Consider the following 18,874-nt stretch of genomic DNA (forward strand, 5'->3'; position numbering starts at 1 on the left):
TTCTTTCCATTGTTTAGTTATTGACCACAGCATTGCAACACAAATTGCATGTACCAGCCGGGTCAATGGTGTGGACAAATCTGGAATGCCTTTAAACAATAGACATTGTGATGGTGTTAGTGTAAGTTTTTTACCCGTGATTTTCCCACATACGCGGAAAATTTCCGACCATGTGTCCTGAATTTTAGGACAATCCCAGAATATGTGTTTTAACAAGCCTGTGTCATTACAGCCTCTAAAACAGTTTGGGGAGACATCTGGATATATTTTGTTAAGTTTTTCAGGTGTGTAATATCATCTTGTACAGAGCTTCACGGCTGTCTCCCTCACTCCCAGCGATCTGGTCGAACCGCGTAGGTTCAGCCACATATTTTGCCAATCCCTAGCCGATAGGGTTTCTTGTAAGTCCAACTCCCAATCTGTCATGTATTTCAGTTTTAGCTCAGTGTCTTGAGGATTTAGGGTGGAGTATAGGGTAGAGATATGACCTTTACCCAGGGGGTTTTTCAGGCAGATTTGCTCAAAGGTGCTAAGGGGGGTTCCAGAGGGCTGAGCGTGGAAAGAAGTGAAGTGATTTTTGATTAATTCGTAGTTTAATTTTTCAGATGAAGGTATATTGTTGTGTTCTTTCAAATGCTCAAATGAATACATGACTCCTCCATCAAATAGGTCAAACAACGTGGTCAGTTTATTATTAGACCACCATGCAAACCGATGAGGAGAGTGAAATGCCTCCTTGAATCTAGGATCACCCAAAAAGCAAGCGCCCATCTGAGGGTTGGAAGTTAAGGAACACTGCTTACCTGCAAGTCTCCAAACTTTAAGGGAGTCCGAAACCACAATGTTACTGGTTGAAATTTTACGTATAGGGATTGTTGGGTCCCATGGCAGACCAGCTAAATGGAACGGAGCAACCGAATGTGCCTCAAACTAAACCATAGGAGAGTTCGAAGGTTGGGCGTGCCAGTATCCCAACTGGGAAAGCCTACAACTTATGTAATAGGGCCAAATCTGAGGAAGGCCGAGACCCCCCGATCGTTGGTGTCGATAAAGAATGTTAGCCGCATATCTGGATTTTTTGTTTCCCCAAATTAATTTATTGATGAGTGATTGAAGTTTGGAAATAAACGCTTTGGTGAGACGTATTGGTAGGGCACGAAAAATATATACTATTTTGGGAAGGATAGTCATCTTAACAGCTGTTATTTTCCCCAAAAAGGATATATGGTAAGAGGACCATATTTGTAGCAAACTACGAATCTTGGTCACTAAGGGTGGGAAATTAAATTGGAATAAGGATTTATATTCTTTGCACAGCTGTATGCCAAGATAGGGGATTGAATCAGAAGCCCATACAAAAGGAAATATAGTTTTTAGGTTTATGATGTCCTGTGGCGGGAAGTTAATTGGTAATGCAATAGATTTTGACATATTGATATTTAGACCTGATATTCCTGCGAACCTCTCCAATATTGTCAACAAATTTGGCAATGAGCGCAGAGGATCTCGCATGAAAAGTAGAGCATCGTCAGCATAAAGGCTTAGTTTATATGAATCTCCGCTCTTCTCATACCCACCCACCCCATCATATCTTCTGATAGCTATGGAGAGTGGCTTAATGGCTAGGGCAAATAATAAAGGGGATGAGGGACATCCCTGCCTAGTGCCTTTGCCCAGTGGGAAAAAGTTGGAATTACAACCTGTCATTCTGATCCTGTTTTTGGGGTTTTTATAAAGGGCCATGAAACCATTTAGAAACTCGCCTATGAGTCCAAATCTGGGGAGGAGATGTTTTAGGTAGTCCCAGGAGACACTGTCGAAGGCCTTGTGGATGTCAAGACCTAATAGTAATAGTTGTTTCTTGTGTAGGTTTGCATCTTGTAGGACGTTACAAGTAGTGTTGAGCGAACACGGACTGTATTATTCGTGTTCGTACCGAATAATTGGATTTTTTTACCCGAACACGGACACGGACACTTTACTGTATGTTCGGGTAAAAATCCGTGTTCGGTCGTTTTATTTCCGGGTTTTGCATGCTTTGGCGCTCTTTTCATGGCGGGCTTTCAACAGCCAATCAACAATCGTTTAACTGGTGTGCCTTAAGCCATCCCAGCCATGCCTGCAAATGTCTTAGTAGCTGTGATTGGCCGTCTGAAGCATGTGACCAAGTCTTTATAAGTTCGAGGCAGCCGCCGCAGCAGCGTCATTCTGCTGCTTAGCTAAGGGACAGAGCACACATCAATGTGCTGGCTGCTGATTAGGGAAAGATAGGCAGGAAAAAACCATTTGTGTCCGGATAGAATTGAGGGACAGGTCGGAGTGTTTAGGCAGGGCGAGTTGTAGGCATTTTAGGGATAGAGTCTGCTGAATTATAGGGTCAGTGTCTTCTACAAACTACAATCGATATTGCTGTGTGGGGGGTGGGGTGAATCTGCACTCAATCCTGATCTACGATCTCTTCTCAATCCTGTTAGGGACAGAGTCTGCTGAATTTTAGGGAAACTGTGTTCTACAAACTACAATCGATATTGCTGTGTGGTGTGGGATTGGAGATAGGCAGGTGTCAGTGATCCACATCCATTTTTCTGTGTGTGAGCTGCAGTGAACACAATCTTTTTGGGCTGCAGTGAACACAATCTTTTTGGGCTGCAGTGAACACAATCTTTTTGGGCTGCAGTGAACACAATCTTTTTGGGCTGCAGTGAACACAATCTTTTTGGGCTGCAGTGAACACAATCTTTTTGGGCTGCAGTGAACACAATCTTTTTGGGGTGCAGTGAACAAAATCTTTTTGGGGTGCAGTGAACACAATCCTTTTTGGTGTGCAGTGAACACAATCTTTGTGGGGTGCAGTGAACAAAATCCTTTGTGGGGTGCAGTGAACACAATCTTTTTGGGGTGCAGTGAACAAAATCCTTTTTGGGGTGCAGTGAACAACATCCTTTTTGGGGTGCAGTGAACACAATCTTTTTGGGGTGCAGTGAACAAAATCCTTTGTGGGGTGCAGTGAACACAATCTTTTTGGGGTGCAGTGAACACAATCTTTTTGGGGTGGAGTGAACAACATCCTTTTTGGGGTGCAGTGAACAAAATCCTTTTTGGGGTGCAGTGAACAAAATCATTTTTGGGGTGCAGTGAACACAATCTTTTTGGGGTGCAGTGAACACAATCTTTGTGGGGTGCAGTGAACACAATCTTTTTGGGGTGGAGTGAAAAACATCCTTTTTGGGGTGCAGTGAACAACATCCTTTTTGGGGTGCAGTGAACACAATCTTTTTGGGGTGCAGTGAACACAATCTTTGTGGGGTACAGTGAACAGAATCTTTGTGGGGTGCAGTGAACACAATCTTTGGGGGGTACAGTGAACACAATCTTTTTGGGGTGCAGTGAACACAATCTTTGTGGGGTGCAGTGAACACAATCTTTTTGGGGTGGAGTGAACAAAATCATTTTTGGGGTGCAGTGAACAACATCCTTTTTGGGGTGCAGTGATCAAAATCCTTTTTGGGGTGCAGTGAACACAATCTTTTTGGGGTGCAGTGAACAAAATCCTTTGTGGGGTGCAGTGAACAGAATCTTTGTGGGGTGCAGTGAACACAATCTTTGGGGGGGTACAGTGAACACAATCTTTTTGGGGTGCAGTGAACACAATCTTTGTGGGGTACAGTGAACAGAATCTTTGTGGGGTGCAGTGAACACAATCTTTGGGGGGTACAGTGAACACAATCTTTTTGGGGTGCAGTGAACACAATCTTTGGGGGGTACAGTGAACACAATCTTTTTGGGGTGCAGTGAACAAAATCTTTGTGGGGTGCAGTGAACACAATCTTTGGGGGGGGTACAGTGAACACAATCTTTTTGGGGTGCAGTGAACAACATCCTTTTAGGGTGCAGTGAACACAATCTTTGTGGGGTGCAGTGAACAACATCCTTTTAGGGTGCAGTGAACACAATCTTTGTGGGGTACAGTGAACAGAATCTTTGTGGGGTGCAGTGAACACAATCTTTGGGGGGTACAGTGAACACAATCTTTGTGAGGTGCAGTGAACACAATCTTTGTGGGGTGCAGTGAACACAATCATTGTGGGGTGCAGTGAACTCAATCTTTGTGGGGTACAGTGAACACAATCTCATACTTCTGAAGATTTGAGGGTGCTGCCTGTTCCATACTCCCCCTACTCCTCATCTAGCCTTTTAGGGGTACAAACAATAGTAATTGGGGCCTAGTGTGGTTGTGTACGTGTGATATACATACACTTTTTTTGGATCATATTTTCTATTCCGCTATTTAATCAAAAACCTTTGGGGATCAGTTAAATTGGGGGATAGTCTGTGTTGGTACGTGTGAGAGAGATCCACCTTTCCAAGTTGTTGGGGTTCATCTCATACTTCTGAAGGTTTGAGGGTGCTGCCTGTTCCATACTCCCCCTACTCCTAGCCTTTTAGGGGTACAAACAATAGTAATTGGGGCCTAGTGTGGTTGTGTACGTGTGATATACATACACTTTTTTTGGATCATATTTTCTATTCCGCTATTTAATCAAAAACCTTTGGGGATCAGTTAAATTGGGGGATAGTCTGTGTTGGTACGTGTGAGAGAGATCCACCTTTCCAAGTTGCTGGGGTTCATCTCATACTTCTGAAGGTTTGAGGGTGCTGCCTGTTCCATACTCCCCCTACTCCTCATCTAGCCTTTTAGGGGTACAAACAATAGTAATTGGGGCCCAGTGTGGTTGTGTACGTGTGATATACATACACTTTTTTTGGATCATATTTTCTATTCCGCTATTTAATCAAAAACCTTTGGGGATCAGTTAAATTGGGGGATAGTCTGTGTTGGTACGTGTGAGAGAGATCCACCTTTCCAAGTTGTTGGGGTTCATCTCATACTTCTGAAGGTTTGAGGGTGCTGCCTGTTCCATACCCCCCCTACTCCTCATCTAGCCTTTTAGGGGTACAAACAATAGTAATTGGGGCCTAGTGTGGTTGTGTACGTGTGATATACATACACTTTTTTGGGATCATATTTTCTATTCCGCTATTTAATCAAAAACCTTTGGGGATCAGTTAAATTGGGGGATAGTCTGTGTTGGTACGTGTGAGAGAGATCCACCTTTCCAAGTTGTTGGGGTTCATCTCATACTTCTGAAGGTTTGAGGGTGCTGCCTGTTCCATACTCCCCCTACTCCTCATCTAGCCTTTTAGGGGTACAAACAATAGTAATTGGGGCCTAGTGTGGTTGTGTACGTGTGATATACATACACTTTTTTTGGATCATATTTTCTATTCCGCTATTTAATCAAAAACCTTTGGGGATCAGTTAAATTGGGGGATAGTCTGTGTTGGTACGTGTGAGAGAGATCCACCTTTCCAAGTTGTTGGGGTTCATCTCATACTTCTGAAGGTTTGAGGGTGCTGCCTGTTCCATACTCCCCCTACTCCTAGCCTTTTAGGGGTACAAACAATAGTAATTGGGGCCTAGTGTGGTTGTGTACGTGTGATATACATACACTTTTTTTGGATCATATTTTCTATTCCGCTATTTAATCAAAAACCTTTGGGGATCAGTTAAATTGGGGGATAGTCTGTGTTGGTACGTGTGAGAGAGATCCACCTTTCCAAGTTGTTGGGGTTCATCTCATACTTCTGAAGGTTTGAGGGTGCTGCCTGTTCCATACCCCCCCTACTCCTCATCTAGCCTTTTAGGGGTACAAACAATAGTAATTGGGGCCTAGTGTGGTTGTGTACGTGTGATATACATACACTTTTTTTGGATCATATTTTCTATTCCGCTATTTAATCAAAAACCTTTGGGGATCAGTTAAATTGGGGGATAGTCTGTGTTGGTACGTGTGAGAGAGATCCACCTTTCCAAGTTGTTGGGGTTCATCTCATACTTCTGAAGGTTTGAGGGTGCTGCCTGTTCCATACTCCCCCTACTCCTCATCTAGCCTTTTAGGGGTACAAACAATAGTAATTGGGGCCCAGTGTGGTTGTGTACGTGTGATATACATACACTTTTTTTGGATCATATTTTCTATTCCGCTATTTAATCAAAAACCTTTGGGGATCAGTTAAATTGGGGGATAGTCTGTGTTGGTACGTGTGAGAGAGATCCACCTTTCCAAGTTGTTGGGGTTCATCTCATACTTCTAAAGGTTTGAGGGTGCTGCCTGTTCCATACCCCCCCTACTCCTCATCTAGCCTTTTAGGGGTACAAACAATAGTAATTGGGGCCTAGTGTGGTTGTGTACGTGTGATATACATACACTTTTTTTGGATCATATTTTCTATTCCGCTATTTAATCAAAAACCTTTGGGGATCAGTTAAATTGGGGGATAGTCTGTGTTGGTACGTGTGAGAGAGATCCACCTTTCCAAGTTTTTGGGGTTCATCTCATACTTCTGAAGATTTGAGGGTGCTGCCTGTTCCATACTCCTCCTCCTACTGCTCAACCATCCTTTTAGGGGTACAAACAATAGTAGTTGGGGCCTAGTGTGGTGGTGTACGTGCGAGATACATACACTTTCTTTTTGATCATATTTTCTATTCCGCTATTCAATTAAAACCTTTGGGGATCAATTCAATTGCGAGATAGTCTGTGTCGGTACGTGTGAGATCCACCTTTCCAAGTTGTTGGGGTTCATCTCATACTTCTGAAGATTTGAGGGTGCTGCCTGTTCCATACTCCTGCTCCTACTGCTCAACCATCCTTTTAGGGGTACAAACAATAGTAATTGGGGCCTAGTGTGGTTGTGTACGTGCGAGATACATACACTTTTTTTGATCATATTTCCTATTCCGCTATTCAATAAAAACCTTTGAGGATCAATTGAATTGCGGGATAGTCTGTGTCGGTACGTGTGAGATCCACCTTTCCAAGTTTTTGGGGTTCATCTCATACTTCTGAAGATTTGAGGGTGCTGTCTGTTCCATACTCCTCCTACTCCTCATCCATCCTTTTAGGGGTAGAAACAATAGTAATTGGGGCCTAGTGTGGTTTTGTACGTGCGAGATACATACACTTTTTTGGATCATATTTCCTATTCCGCTATTCAATAAAAACCTTTCTAGGGCAAGATCTTAAATTACAGAAATATGAGGAGACCGTCAAATAAGGGCCGTGGCCTGGGTCGTGGTGCTGCTGGTAGAGCTCCTGTTGCAAGGAGAGGACGTGGTCGATCTGTGCCAGCTACACGCACAAGTGAAACACCTTCCTCAAGTGTGAGTAGGCGACAGAACCTGCATCAGTATTTGGTAGGGCATCAAACGCCCCTAGAAGTGATGAGGCCAGAACAAGTTGAGGCGATAGTAGATTGGTTTGCTGCTGACAGTGCCTCCAGTTCCTTCACATTGTCTCCCACCCAGTCTACTGCAGAAAGGTCAGAGTTGGCACCTGCAGCCAATGTCCAACCGTCTTTCACCTCACCCCCTTGCAAATCAGGCCAGCAGTCTGAGCCCCAAGCCATACAGCAGTCTCTTATTCTTTTTGAGGACTCTGTCAGCAGGGTTTCCCAGGGCCATCCACCTAGCCCTGCCCCAGAAGTGGAAGAGATTGAGTGCAGCGATGCCAACCACTTATTTCTCAAGATGAGTACATGCAAGGATCATCGCAGCACGTCTCCGATGATGACGAAACGCAGGTGCCAACTGCTGCGGCGTTCAGCATTGTGGAGACCGACAAGGAGGGCAGGGGTGAAGACTGGGTGGAAGATGATGTGGAGGACGATGAGGTCCTCGACCCCACATGGAATGAACGTCATGCAGGTGACCTGAGTAGTTTGGAGGAAGAGGCGGTGGTCGCACAGAGCCACCAGCACAGCAGAAGAGGGAGCAGGGTGCAGAAGCGGAGCGGCCGTGCCCTAGACACTACGCCCGCTACTGCCCAACGCAGCAAGGGAACGAGCGCACCAAAGTCAGCTCAAAGGAGTTCTCTAGCGTGGAAGTTCTTTAGAAAATGTGCTGATGACAGGACACGAGTGGTTTGCACCCTGTGCAATCAGAGCTTGAAGCGAGGCATAAACCTTCTCAACCTGAGCACAACCTGCATGATCAGGCATCTAAGTGCAAAGCACGAGCTGCAGTGGAGTACACACCTTCAAAACCAAGAAACGTCTCTGGCTCATCCTGCTTCCTCTTCTGCTGCAGTCTCGGCCGCTCCAGCCACATCTGTAGTGATACCGGCACCTGCCACCCCGCAAACAGACGATCTGTCAGCAACACCACCACCTGGGTCACCAACAACCATCTCCACAATGTCCCGTGGAAGCGTTCAGCTTTCCATCTCCCAAACACTTGAGAGGAAGAGGAAGTACCCCCCTACCCACCCGCGATCCCTGGCCCTGAATGCCAGCATTTCAAAATTATTGGCCTTTGAAATGCTGTCATTCCGTCTGGTGGAGACGCACAGTTTTAAAAACCTTATGTCGGTGGCTGTCCCACAGTACGTCGTGCCCAGCCGCCACTACTTTTCCAGGCAAGCCATCCCTTCCCTGCACAACCAAGTGGGGGAAAATATCAGGTGTGCACTGCGCAACGCCATCTGTGCCAAGGTCCACCTAACTACGGATACGTGGACCAGTAAGCACGGTCAGGGGCGTTATATCTCCCTAACGGCACACTGGGTAAATGCAGTGGCGGATGGGCCTGAGGCGGATAGCAATTTGGCGCATGTCCTTCCACCACCGAGGATTGCAGGGCGCTTCAGTTTGCCTCCTGTTCCTAACTCCTCCTACTCCGCTTCCTCATCCTCTACCGCCTCCTCATCCGGACAGCGTAACACCTTCACCACCAACTTCAGCACGGCCAGGGGTAAACGACAGCAGGCAGTTTTACAACTTGCCTGTTTGGGGGACAAACCACACACCGCGCAGGAGTTGTGGAGGAGCATGGAACAGCAGACAAATGAGTGGTTGCTGCCAGCGAGCCTCAAGCCCGGCCTGGTGGTGTGCGATAACGGGCGAAATCTCATAGCAGCTCTGGGCCTAGCCGGTTTGACGCACATCCCTTGCCTGGCGCATGTGCTGAATTTGGTGGTGCAGAGGTTCCTTAAAAACTACCCCGATATGTCAGAGCTGCTGCAGAAAGTGCGGGCCGTTTGTGCGCACTTTCGGCGTTCTCACCCTGCTGCTGCTCGCCTGGCAGCGCTGCAGCGTAACTTCGGCCTTCCCGCTCACCGCCTCATATGTGACGTGCCCACAAGGTGGAACTCCACCTTGCACATGCTGGAAAGACTGTGCGAGCAGCAGCAGGCCATAGTGGAGTTTCAGCTGCAGCACGCACGCGTGAGTCGCTCTGCGGAACAGCACCACTTCACCACCAATAACTGGGCCTCCATGCGAGACCTGTGTGCCTTGTTGCGCTGTTTTGAGTACTCCACCAACATGGCCAGTGGCAATGACGCCGTTCTCAGCTTAACTATCCCACTTCTATGCCTCCTTGAAAAAACAATTCGGGCGATGATGGAAGAGGATGTGGCACAGGATGAGGAGGAGGATGAAGAGGTAACATTTCCAAGGCTTTCAGGGCAGTCATTCGCAAGGGGCTCCGAGGGTGGGTTCCTGCACACGCAAACGCCAGGGACGCAATTGTCCAGCAGGGGCACAGTTCTGGAGGATGAGGAGGATGAGGAGGAGGAGGAGCTGGAGGAGGAGATGGAACCATGTTCACAGCAGGGTGGCACCCAGGCCAGCTCATGGCCATCACTGGTGCGTGGCTGGGGGGATACAGAGGACACGGACGATACACCTCCCACAGAGGACAGCCTTTCGTCGCCTCTGGGCAGCCTGGCACACATGAGCGATTACATGCTGCAGTGTCTCCACAACGACCGCCGAGTTGCCCACATTCTAACTTGTGCTGATTACTGGGTGGCCACGCTGCTGGATCCCCGTTACAAGGACAACGTACCGTCCTTAATTCACTCACTGGAGCGCGATCGCAAGATGCGCGAGTACAAGCGCACGCTGGTAGACGCCATGCTGCTGGCATTCCCATCTGACAGCGGGGCCACAGTGGAAGCACAAGGCAGAGGAGGAGGAGGAGGAGGTCGCCAACGCAACCAGGGCACCGCCAGCACCTCAGAAGGCAGGGTTAGCATGGCCGAAATGTGGAAAAGCTTTGTCAGCACGCCACAACAAACAGCAGCACCAGCAGCTCAGATGGAACGTCTTAGCAGGAGGCAGCATTTTACCAACATGGTGGAGCAGTATGTGTGCACACGCCTACATGTAGTGAATGACGGGTCTGCCCCCTTCAACTTCTGGGTCTCCAAATTGGGCACATGGCCTGAGCTTGCCCTTTACGCCTTGGAGGTGCTGGCGTGCCCTGCAGCCAGTGTATTATCTGAACGGGTATTTAGCACGGCTGGGGGCGTTATAACAGACAAGCGCAGCCGCCTGTCCAGAGACAATGTGGACAAGCTCACGTTCATTAAAATGAACCAGGCATGGATCCCACGGGACTTTTCCGTACCTTATGCAGAATAGCAATGGATACCGACCTTACCCACCCATTGTTCCATTTTTGCTCTTTCTCACTCTTTTGGGGTGTACCCTCATTTAAAATTTTTGAAAAGAAGCAGTGTTGGCTACCTCGTCCTCCTCCTCAGGGCCAGATTAATGTAGGGGCTATTGGAGCTGCAGCTCCAGGCCCCTACCTTTTATATAGGCCCCGGGTTGGCCATATTCACTGTTACCGCTCTTCTGTCACTTGTAAACACAGAAGTCTGGCTTCTATGCTCGCTTCCCCAGGCAGCACCCTCAGAACCTCCCCACACAGCGTGAAGGCCGGACAAGGAGGGACAGTTGGCGATGCATGGATGTGTTTATGGGCTTCAGAGACAGCATCCCATGTTGAATTAGGCATGCATGGCTGCACCCTTCCTCCTCTGGGTGCATGGCAAGGCACGGCCCTTAAGGCCCTTCAAAATCCTCAGCACCAAGCCCATGATGCTGTTAATCCGGCCCTGGTCCTCCTCCACCGCCGCTTCCACCTACACCGCCCATAGGTGTGCGCAGCCTATTGCATTAAGGTGTGCACCCCAAAGTTGAAATACACATGCATGTGTTTGCCAGCAGGGAGAGTAATGTATCGGGGCCATGTACCTGTAGGCAAGGAGAAATAGAGCAGAGCAGGTCCCAGGGAGATCTTTCCCATCTCCTCACTGGCAATGCTATGTGCCCTAGGTGATTAGGGTGTGCCCAGGCACACCCAGCACACCCTGTGCGCACGCCTATGTCACCGCCACATCCACCACCACCTCAACCTCCCTCCTACTCCATATGGGCCTCGTCCTTCAGAGATGAAGAAGAACATTGTTTTATTTTTCTGTTTTTTTTTGTTGTTTTAAGTTATTTCCCTATCCACATTTGTTTGCAGAGCACTTGCCATGCTCTTAATTACGTTTTGCTGCCATTTGCAGCACTCTAGCCCTTTCCTTTGGTGTTTTAGAGCCATTTTAGTGCCTTAAAGTTCGGGTCCCCATTGACTTCAATGGGGTTCGGTGTCCGGGAAAAGTTCGGTAAAAGTCCGGGACACGGACCCGGACTTTTTTTTAAAGTTCGGCCGAACCCGTCGAACACGGACATCTAGGTGTCCGCTCAACCCTATTTACAAGCTAATCTGATATTATCAGTAATTTGGCGGTTTGGGATAAAGCCTGATTGGGAAGTAGAGATGAGCTTGGAGATTATGTTGGATAGTCTGGCGGCAAGAATTTTACTAAAAAGTTTAAGATCATTATTAATAATTGAGATCGGTCTGAAGTTTTGGGGACTGGATAAGTCTTTATTGGGTTTTCCATTTTTTTTATTTTTAATAAATTTGCAAAGGTTTTTCACATTTTCATTATGGTGTAGTGTTTGTAGAATTTTGAGGAAAAATAAGGAATTTTAAAGTGAAGCGCTGTGAATACTTTCCGGATGCACTGTATTTCCACTTTTGTGCCAAATAGGTGTAGCACCTACTTTACAATTGTTACATATTCTTTTTCACATAAGATAACTTATAAAAAATGATTTAAAAATTGCTGTGTATATAAGAACACATAACAAATTTATAATTTAGTTTAATTTTCAAATATGAAAATACTCTTTATGCTTACAGATAAGTTCATCAAAATGATCCTTATCACTCTTTGAGTAGGTCAGCCTTGAGAATTACTACAATAAAAAGGAAATTTCCATTGTTCCTGAGTAGCTGGATCATACTTGGATTTCAGGGCAATAAATAGTGTGCTTATCTGCAGTTCAATAACACCAATACAGGTGAGTCACCGGGTGGCACTCCCTGGAATTGGACGACTGGACAATGGGGATTTGTAGAGTGCTGATGGTAAGCATGGAGGTGGGAGGGGTGAGGGGGAAAAAAAACATTTAAATAACCATAGCAGCTCACTGTAACAACTTATCCCTCTCACTACACCTTCTCTTCTTCTATAGCCCTACTAGACTTGCAGAGACACCATGAGTTTCAATGGAAAATATGAGGTGGAAAGCCAGGAGAACTACGAACCCTTCATGCAGATAATCGGTAAGAAAATTTATTATTGGACACATTTAGTACACTTAGCCATGAACATGAGTGGGACAAAATTAACCTTTTTCAGATTTCTTGTTAAGCATACTCGCATGTCTCACCCAAATATGTGCATCTCAAAGACCTTGTGTGCTATGCCCATGGTCAACAAAGCAACAGCTTTACCTGAAGTGGAGCTTTATGACAGGTGGGAGGAGGCTCTTGACACAATGGGGTTGATTTACTAAAGGACAATAGGCTGTGCACTTTGCAAAGTGCAATTGCCCTCTGCAGATGCAGTTGCTCCAGAGCTTAGTAAAGGAGTTTCACTTTGCAAAGAATACCCAATCCAATGCAAGGAAAATAGAAAAAAAAGCATTTTTGCTTACACCTGATTGGATGGTGGAAGTCAGCAGATCTTCTGCTCATTTACTAAGCTCTCGAGCAACTGCTATTGGAAAGTGCAAAGTGCACATTCTTTTTGCATTTAGTAAATCAACTCCAATGTGGCCACCGGGCAGCCATTGATGATCTAATTCCTGGACATGGGTTACAACATCCTTAGCTCCCAGCTCCATTTTTTACATTGTGGGGTGTACCTAAACATGGCTAGGAGCAAGTAGAAGAGTTTTTTTTTTTTTTTTGGCAGAAGAGACTTTGGGGTTGATTTACTAAGGGCAGATAGACTGTACACTGTACAAAGTGCAGTTGCACTCTGCAAGAGCAGTTGCTCCAGAGCTTAGTAAATGAGGTAAAGATTCAATTTGCAAGAAATACCGAATCACATGCAAGGAAGATAGAAAAAAACAGCATTTTTGCTTGCACATGATTGGATGATGGAAGTCAGCAGAGCTTCTGCTCATTTACTAAGCTCTGGAGCAAGTGATCTTGCAGAGTGTGCAGTTTATTTGCCTTTAGTAAATCAACCCCTTTGCATATTTCTTTTGCCAAAAAAAACTCTCCCTCCCAGGCAGCATTTTTTTTTATTTTTAAGCCTTTTTTGAAGGCTGTCCTACACCTCCCCCCCCCCCCACACACTTTTTTATTTAAATTCCCCATCACCCTGTTTGCCAACAGGAACATAGAAAAGAAGCTCTATGTATGCTCCAAATAAAAGCTTATACAAGGCTATGGATTCTTCCCAAACCTACAAGGTATGGCCCTGAGGCCTGGCAATTGACTGTTCAGGCACCTAGCACTGCATCATAGGAGAAAGGTAAGTGAATCAAAGGCTTCCCATACCCCAAAGTACCAGGCAATGCTGAGAAAAATCTGGTTGTTTTAGTGTGCACAATGATCTTTGCTTGAAACTCGATGGTGTTTGATTCAACAAAGTAAGCCTGAAACCAAAATTACAATTTATGATTATTATGGTGATTATTCTACTCATACAATTTGTACTTCTCTTCCAGGAATTCCAGCAGAAACAATTAAGAAAGGAAAGGATTTCATATTCACCACAGAAGTGGTGCAGAACGGTGATGACTTCACCTGGTCCCAGATCTACCCAGGCCACACCATGACCAACAAGTTCACCATTGGGAAGGAATCTGAAATGGAGACCATGAGCGGCAAAAAATTTAAAGTAAGTCGAGCCTGGGATTGGTGTGACAGTATTCAATTATGGTGATTAGAAATGACACCATGAAAGCTCCTCAGTGAGTTGCTGATTGCTACATCATTTTAATGTGGGCATCAACGGCAATCCAGCTGCACATGGCAGAGTATTTTAGAATGAAGGTTCTCTTGTCTTACATGAAATACATAAAGCATAACAGGCTCATGTGCCTAAAGCTAATTAAAGGCTGGCTGAAAAATAAAAGAGATTCCCCCACCCAGTTTACTCAGCATGGTTGGGCGAATGCTGTACTGCGGCCATTTTTTTTTTTCGACAGTCGGCCCTGCCGGCTGGTAAAATACCCAAACCGCGCCTGCAACTGATTGAATGCAGGCTCTGTTCAGCTGAAATTTTTCCATTCAACTCCTTCAACTTTTCAATTTTGGGAGATGTTGAGCCAGAGGCAGCTGGCAGGGCCACCCACTGAGTGCATTTTGGCCAATTCATCGGGAAATGGATGAAATTCGCTCTGTGTATGGCCAGCACAAGTTTGCCATTTGATTATATCTATGACCATAAATCTTTGTGGCTACGCAACTCCTCTGCCCCTAAGGGTATATGTATGAAAAATTTGTATAGCTGTTAAACCATCAAAGCTGTGCAAATTTGTTCTGAGCATATAGGGCAAAATCAAATGTTTGTAGTCTATGTTTTTGGCAATTTGAACACGTGAATGCAGAAAATACCTCATTATGGCCATTAGATGGCAACTTTTTTCTTTGATAGCCCCATCTAGTAGCCATATTGTAGTACTTTCTACAGGGGTATAAAAACCCTGTCTGCAAACAGATACGGTTGCCATGGTTGCAAGAGCGAGATATTCAAGTGTTTGGGCAGTTTTAGGAAAATTACATTTGGCTGAACAATAAAGTACAAATGTTATTTTTTTTTATAAAATGAAATTAGAGAATGGCTGGATGAAAATTATGTATGTTAGTAATCATAAATGTCTACACAGTAAAACCTTGGATTTTGAGCATAATTCGTTGCAGAAACATACTTGTAATCCAAAGCACTCTTATATCAAAGCAAAATTCCCAATAAGAAATAATGGAAACTCGTTCCAAAACCATTTATTCATAAGTCCTTCAGTTTATAGTCCATATAAAAAGATTATAGCAATGTGATAGGTTGTGTAACCATAAAATGTCCATCCACAATATGCAGCCTTCCCAAGAGGATTAGAAGCAAAACCCAGCAGGAGCTACAGTGTATGAAAGAGAAGAGGGGCACCTCTAAGTGTAGCAATATGGTTACATTTAATAAAGGTTCAACATTGACCATCCTCCTCACTGCCGACTCTCACCGCTGTCAGTCTGCAGTCATGACCAGGAAGACTACCCTGCAGTAGAGCGATCTTAAAACGAGGCTTGAAGCGCTGTAGAACGCAGTGTGGAAGGGATGACATTTATGGCGGTGAGGACGGTCTATGTGGACAACTTTACCCTGGATGCCTGCATAATTAGATGTGCTTGTTTTAATCATCAGTCACGTGAGTTGCTAAATGTTGAACCTTCATTAAATGTAACCATATTGCTATACTTAGAGGCACCTCTCTTCTCTTTTATACTCAGTTGTGACATGACGCTACTTTTATATCAAGACATCGCTTTATCAAGTCAAAATTTATAAAAACATTTTTGCTTGTCTTGCAATAACTCTCAAACCAAGTTACCTTTAATCCAAGGTTTTACTGTATATGAATATTCAAAAACTTCCACTTATCTCTCTAAATAGTGCATACCCTGTTTATCACTAAAATTAAAGGAGAAGTACAGCCAAGGCTTGTTTGGCTGTACTTCCCCTGTGGATCACAGGAGTGCAGTCCGTTCTGCACTCCTTTGACCCATTTTCAGCAGATAGCGGGCTAAAACCCGCTGTTGGCTGACTAGACAGAGTCCAGGCTGGGGAAAGATTGCTACCATATGGTTTGGTTCCACCCAGATCCATGGACTGGCACCTTGGTCAGCCTCTCAGCGAGCCGCTGTGAGCCTGAATCAGCCGCTCCCGCCCCCACTACAGCCCAGCGCTCCAGTGAGGACAGGGTGGGGGGAACAGATAGCTGTGACTGACAGCTCTCTGCTCATGGAGCTCTGAGAACTGAACCGCCCGTGGTCTTTGATCGCTCGGTTCTCAGCCTTAGAGCCGCGGGGGGGACAGATACATCCACCTAGGTAAGTATGATTTTAAAAAAAAGAGAACCCTTGCTTCTCGTTTAATTACAATACAACCAGTATATTACTTCCTAAGAGTCTTTTTATTGATATCCATGTATTTTGATACAGGCAACGGTCCAAAGGGATGGCAGCAAAATTGTTGTAGACTTTGGAAAATACAAACATTCATCTGAGATTGTCGGAGGAAAACTGGTAGAGGTAGGCATCTATTTTATTGAATTTAGCATGCTTTGAAAAAAAATAAACATGTCACCCACATTTTTTGGATATACCCAATAAGGCAAAGCTCAATATCCCTGAGCAATCAATTGTCTGAAATCACTGCTTTTGGAACCCATTGACAAGGGTGATACTAGAGCAGGGGTGCCCAACCTTTTGACGAGCGAGTACCACTTAAGCGACTTGGTAACTGGTCGCAGGCCACAATGAGTGGAGTGGGCAGATGACAGGTCCATGTCCACTCTGCATATGCAGAGTGGACATGGACACGGCCCACTTTACCCAATAGACCCTTCAATCTGATCCCCTTCTGGTTTTATTTAGCGGATCAGATTGGAGGTAGGCAGGTGTAAACGGGCACAAGTCTTGGGTCGTACCAATCATGTAAAAAGTGGCCTAAGGCTGCTTTCACACTGATGCACTGCGGTTTACCCACACTGCGGGTGCAGCAAAGTGCACCTGTGGCTTTTCTGTGGGTTAGTTGCACTTTGCCATAGACTTCTATTATACACCGGAAGGTGTGGCGCACTTTCTGAAAGCGCCCCAAACCGGCAGGTAATAACAGAGGTCTATGGCTCAGTGCAGGTAACCTGCAGGTGATTTGTAGAGGTAGGCTAAGTTCCTACATCCAGTGGGACCATAAAGTATGAACAGAGTCAACCTCTAATAGGAAGTCAGATCACAGCAGCCAAAAAAAAATAGGAATTTGGAGGAGGCTGGAAGCAATAAAATGTACCTTTCTGAGTTAAGAATACATGCTTCAATAGACTGTTCTCTTTTTGAAACAGAATTTACTGTCACTTTTAAAAATAGCTAGACTGCAAAATAATTAAGGCTTCATTTACATGTGTGCGACTTGTCATGAGGCTTTGGACACTAAAGTCGCATGACAAATTGCACCCCATGTTTTTCAATGACAACTGTTTAAAAGAGAACTATGGGCTTTCTTTTTTTTTCAGAATCATACATACTTAGCTGGATGCAGCATCCATCCAATGCTGCATCTGCCCCCCTGCTGGCTTTAAGACTGAAAACTGAGCAATCAAACACCACTGATCGCTCAGTTCTCAGAGCTCCCTGAACAGAGAGCTGGTGACAGTCAGTCAGCAGCTCTCTGCTCTACCCCCCGCCCCCCCCACTGGAGTTCTGAGCTGTGTAGGGGGCAGTAGTGGGAGTGGGGTGCCGGTCAAGGCATGTGGGCGTATCTCGACCATATGGCCGCAAACCTTCCAGAGCCTGGACCAGCTTGGTGACGTCAGCTGACAGCAGGCTTTAGCCCACTGTCTGCTGAAAACAGGTCACAGGACTGCAGAACAAACTGCACTCCTGTGATCTACAGGAGAAGTACAGCCAAAAGAGCTTTAAATATATGCGACTTAAAGTGGCAGTGAGTTTAAAAGGTTCCTGTACTACTTTGGTCTGACTTTCATATAACTTGAGTGCCATAGACTGCAATGCAAAACCTCAAAGTTTGCATGAAAGATGCACCTGAATGTTACACTGTATTTGCGACAGTTGTGCAACAGTTGTCCATTATCATTGGTCAAAGTCGCACCCATCCAAAGTTGCACAAAGTTTGGAGTCAGACAAGTGTGAATGGAGCATGAAAATATAATGCTGACCCATATTACTCTATTGTCCAGAGAAAGGCCAATTCTGCCTATTTGACTGCAGCTGCTTCCAAGGTACACCCCATTCCAACCCCCACATTTATTTTAGTAAAACACCAGGCGAAACAGAGACTTTTCTGGTTTGTGCATTGGTCCATAAGGTTTGTAGATTAGCATTCAGCAGTTGTCAGGAATGCACAAAGTAAACTAAATCACTACATTTATTCCCTTTAATTCACCTTGGTATTTTATTTTATTTCAGACATCAGAAGCTGGTGGAGTTACTTTCAAGAGAATCAGCAAACGACTTGCATAAGAGAAATCGTGTTGTTTTTTTTTTTAAATAAAGTTTTCATTAGAATTTGTATCCAGTTTTCTTTATAATAAATGACTAATTATCATGATGGAAAATGCATGATTATTCCCTTGGTGAAAGAAAAGATGTCATAAGGCATAACACCTAATAAAATCATTTTTTTTCAATATCTGATTACTCTTTTCTTTTATAAACTCCATTCTCAGGAAGTTAGTGGAGATTTGGGGATTGACAGCATAGCTAATTTTAATTCATAGAAAAGCCTAACTAGTACATAGTTACATAATTAGCCAGGTTGGAAAAAAAAGTCCATTCAGTTCAACCTATAAAAGGAAAAAAAAAAATCATACAATCCCATATACACAATCCAATACCCTGAGCTGATCCAGAAGAAGGCAAAAACCCCCAGTAAAGCAT

The 18,874-nt window shown here is 45.0% G+C and overlaps 1 protein-coding gene across 2 annotated transcripts; it reads left to right on the forward strand.

The window, feature by feature from the left end:
• Positions 1–12,279: 12,279 nt before the first annotated feature.
• Positions 12,280–18,543, forward strand: LOC309554348 (gastrotropin-like). Of its 2 annotated transcripts, XM_082256008.1 has the most exons (5): positions 12,280–12,334; positions 12,442–12,532; positions 13,930–14,102; positions 16,421–16,510; positions 18,404–18,543. In XM_082256008.1, exons 2-5 carry the CDS (start codon positions 12,466–12,468, stop codon positions 18,455–18,457), a joined length of 384 nt encoding a protein of 127 aa, XP_082112134.1. In that variant the 5' UTR covers positions 12,280–12,334; positions 12,442–12,465; the 3' UTR covers positions 18,458–18,543. The 2 variants fall into 2 exon arrangements, with proteins under 2 accessions (XP_082112134.1, XP_082112133.1); XM_082256007.1 differs by lacking the exon at positions 12,280–12,334 and having other exon boundaries at positions 12,419–12,532.
• The last annotated feature ends 331 nt before the right edge of the window (positions 18,544–18,874 follow it).

Source organism: Pelophylax lessonae (genome assembly GCF_965119305.1).
Source record: "Pelophylax lessonae genome assembly, chromosome: 4".
NCBI lineage: Eukaryota > Metazoa > Chordata > Amphibia > Anura > Ranidae > Pelophylax > Pelophylax lessonae.

What these genes read in the sequence shown, in the direction of transcription:
- LOC309554348 (XM_082256008.1), top strand. Translation starts at nt 12,466, where the DNA reads ATGAGTTTCAATGGAAAATATGAGGTGGAAAGCCAGGAGAACTACGAA. An exon ending in TGAGCGGCAAAAAATTTAAA is followed by an intron (nt 14,103 to 16,420) that starts GTAAGTCGAGCC and finishes ATTTTGATACAG; the next exon opens with GCAACGGTCCAAAGGGATGG. An exon ending in TCGGAGGAAAACTGGTAGAG is followed by an intron (nt 16,511 to 18,403) that starts GTAGGCATCTAT and finishes ATTTTATTTCAG; the next exon opens with ACATCAGAAGCTGGTGGAGT.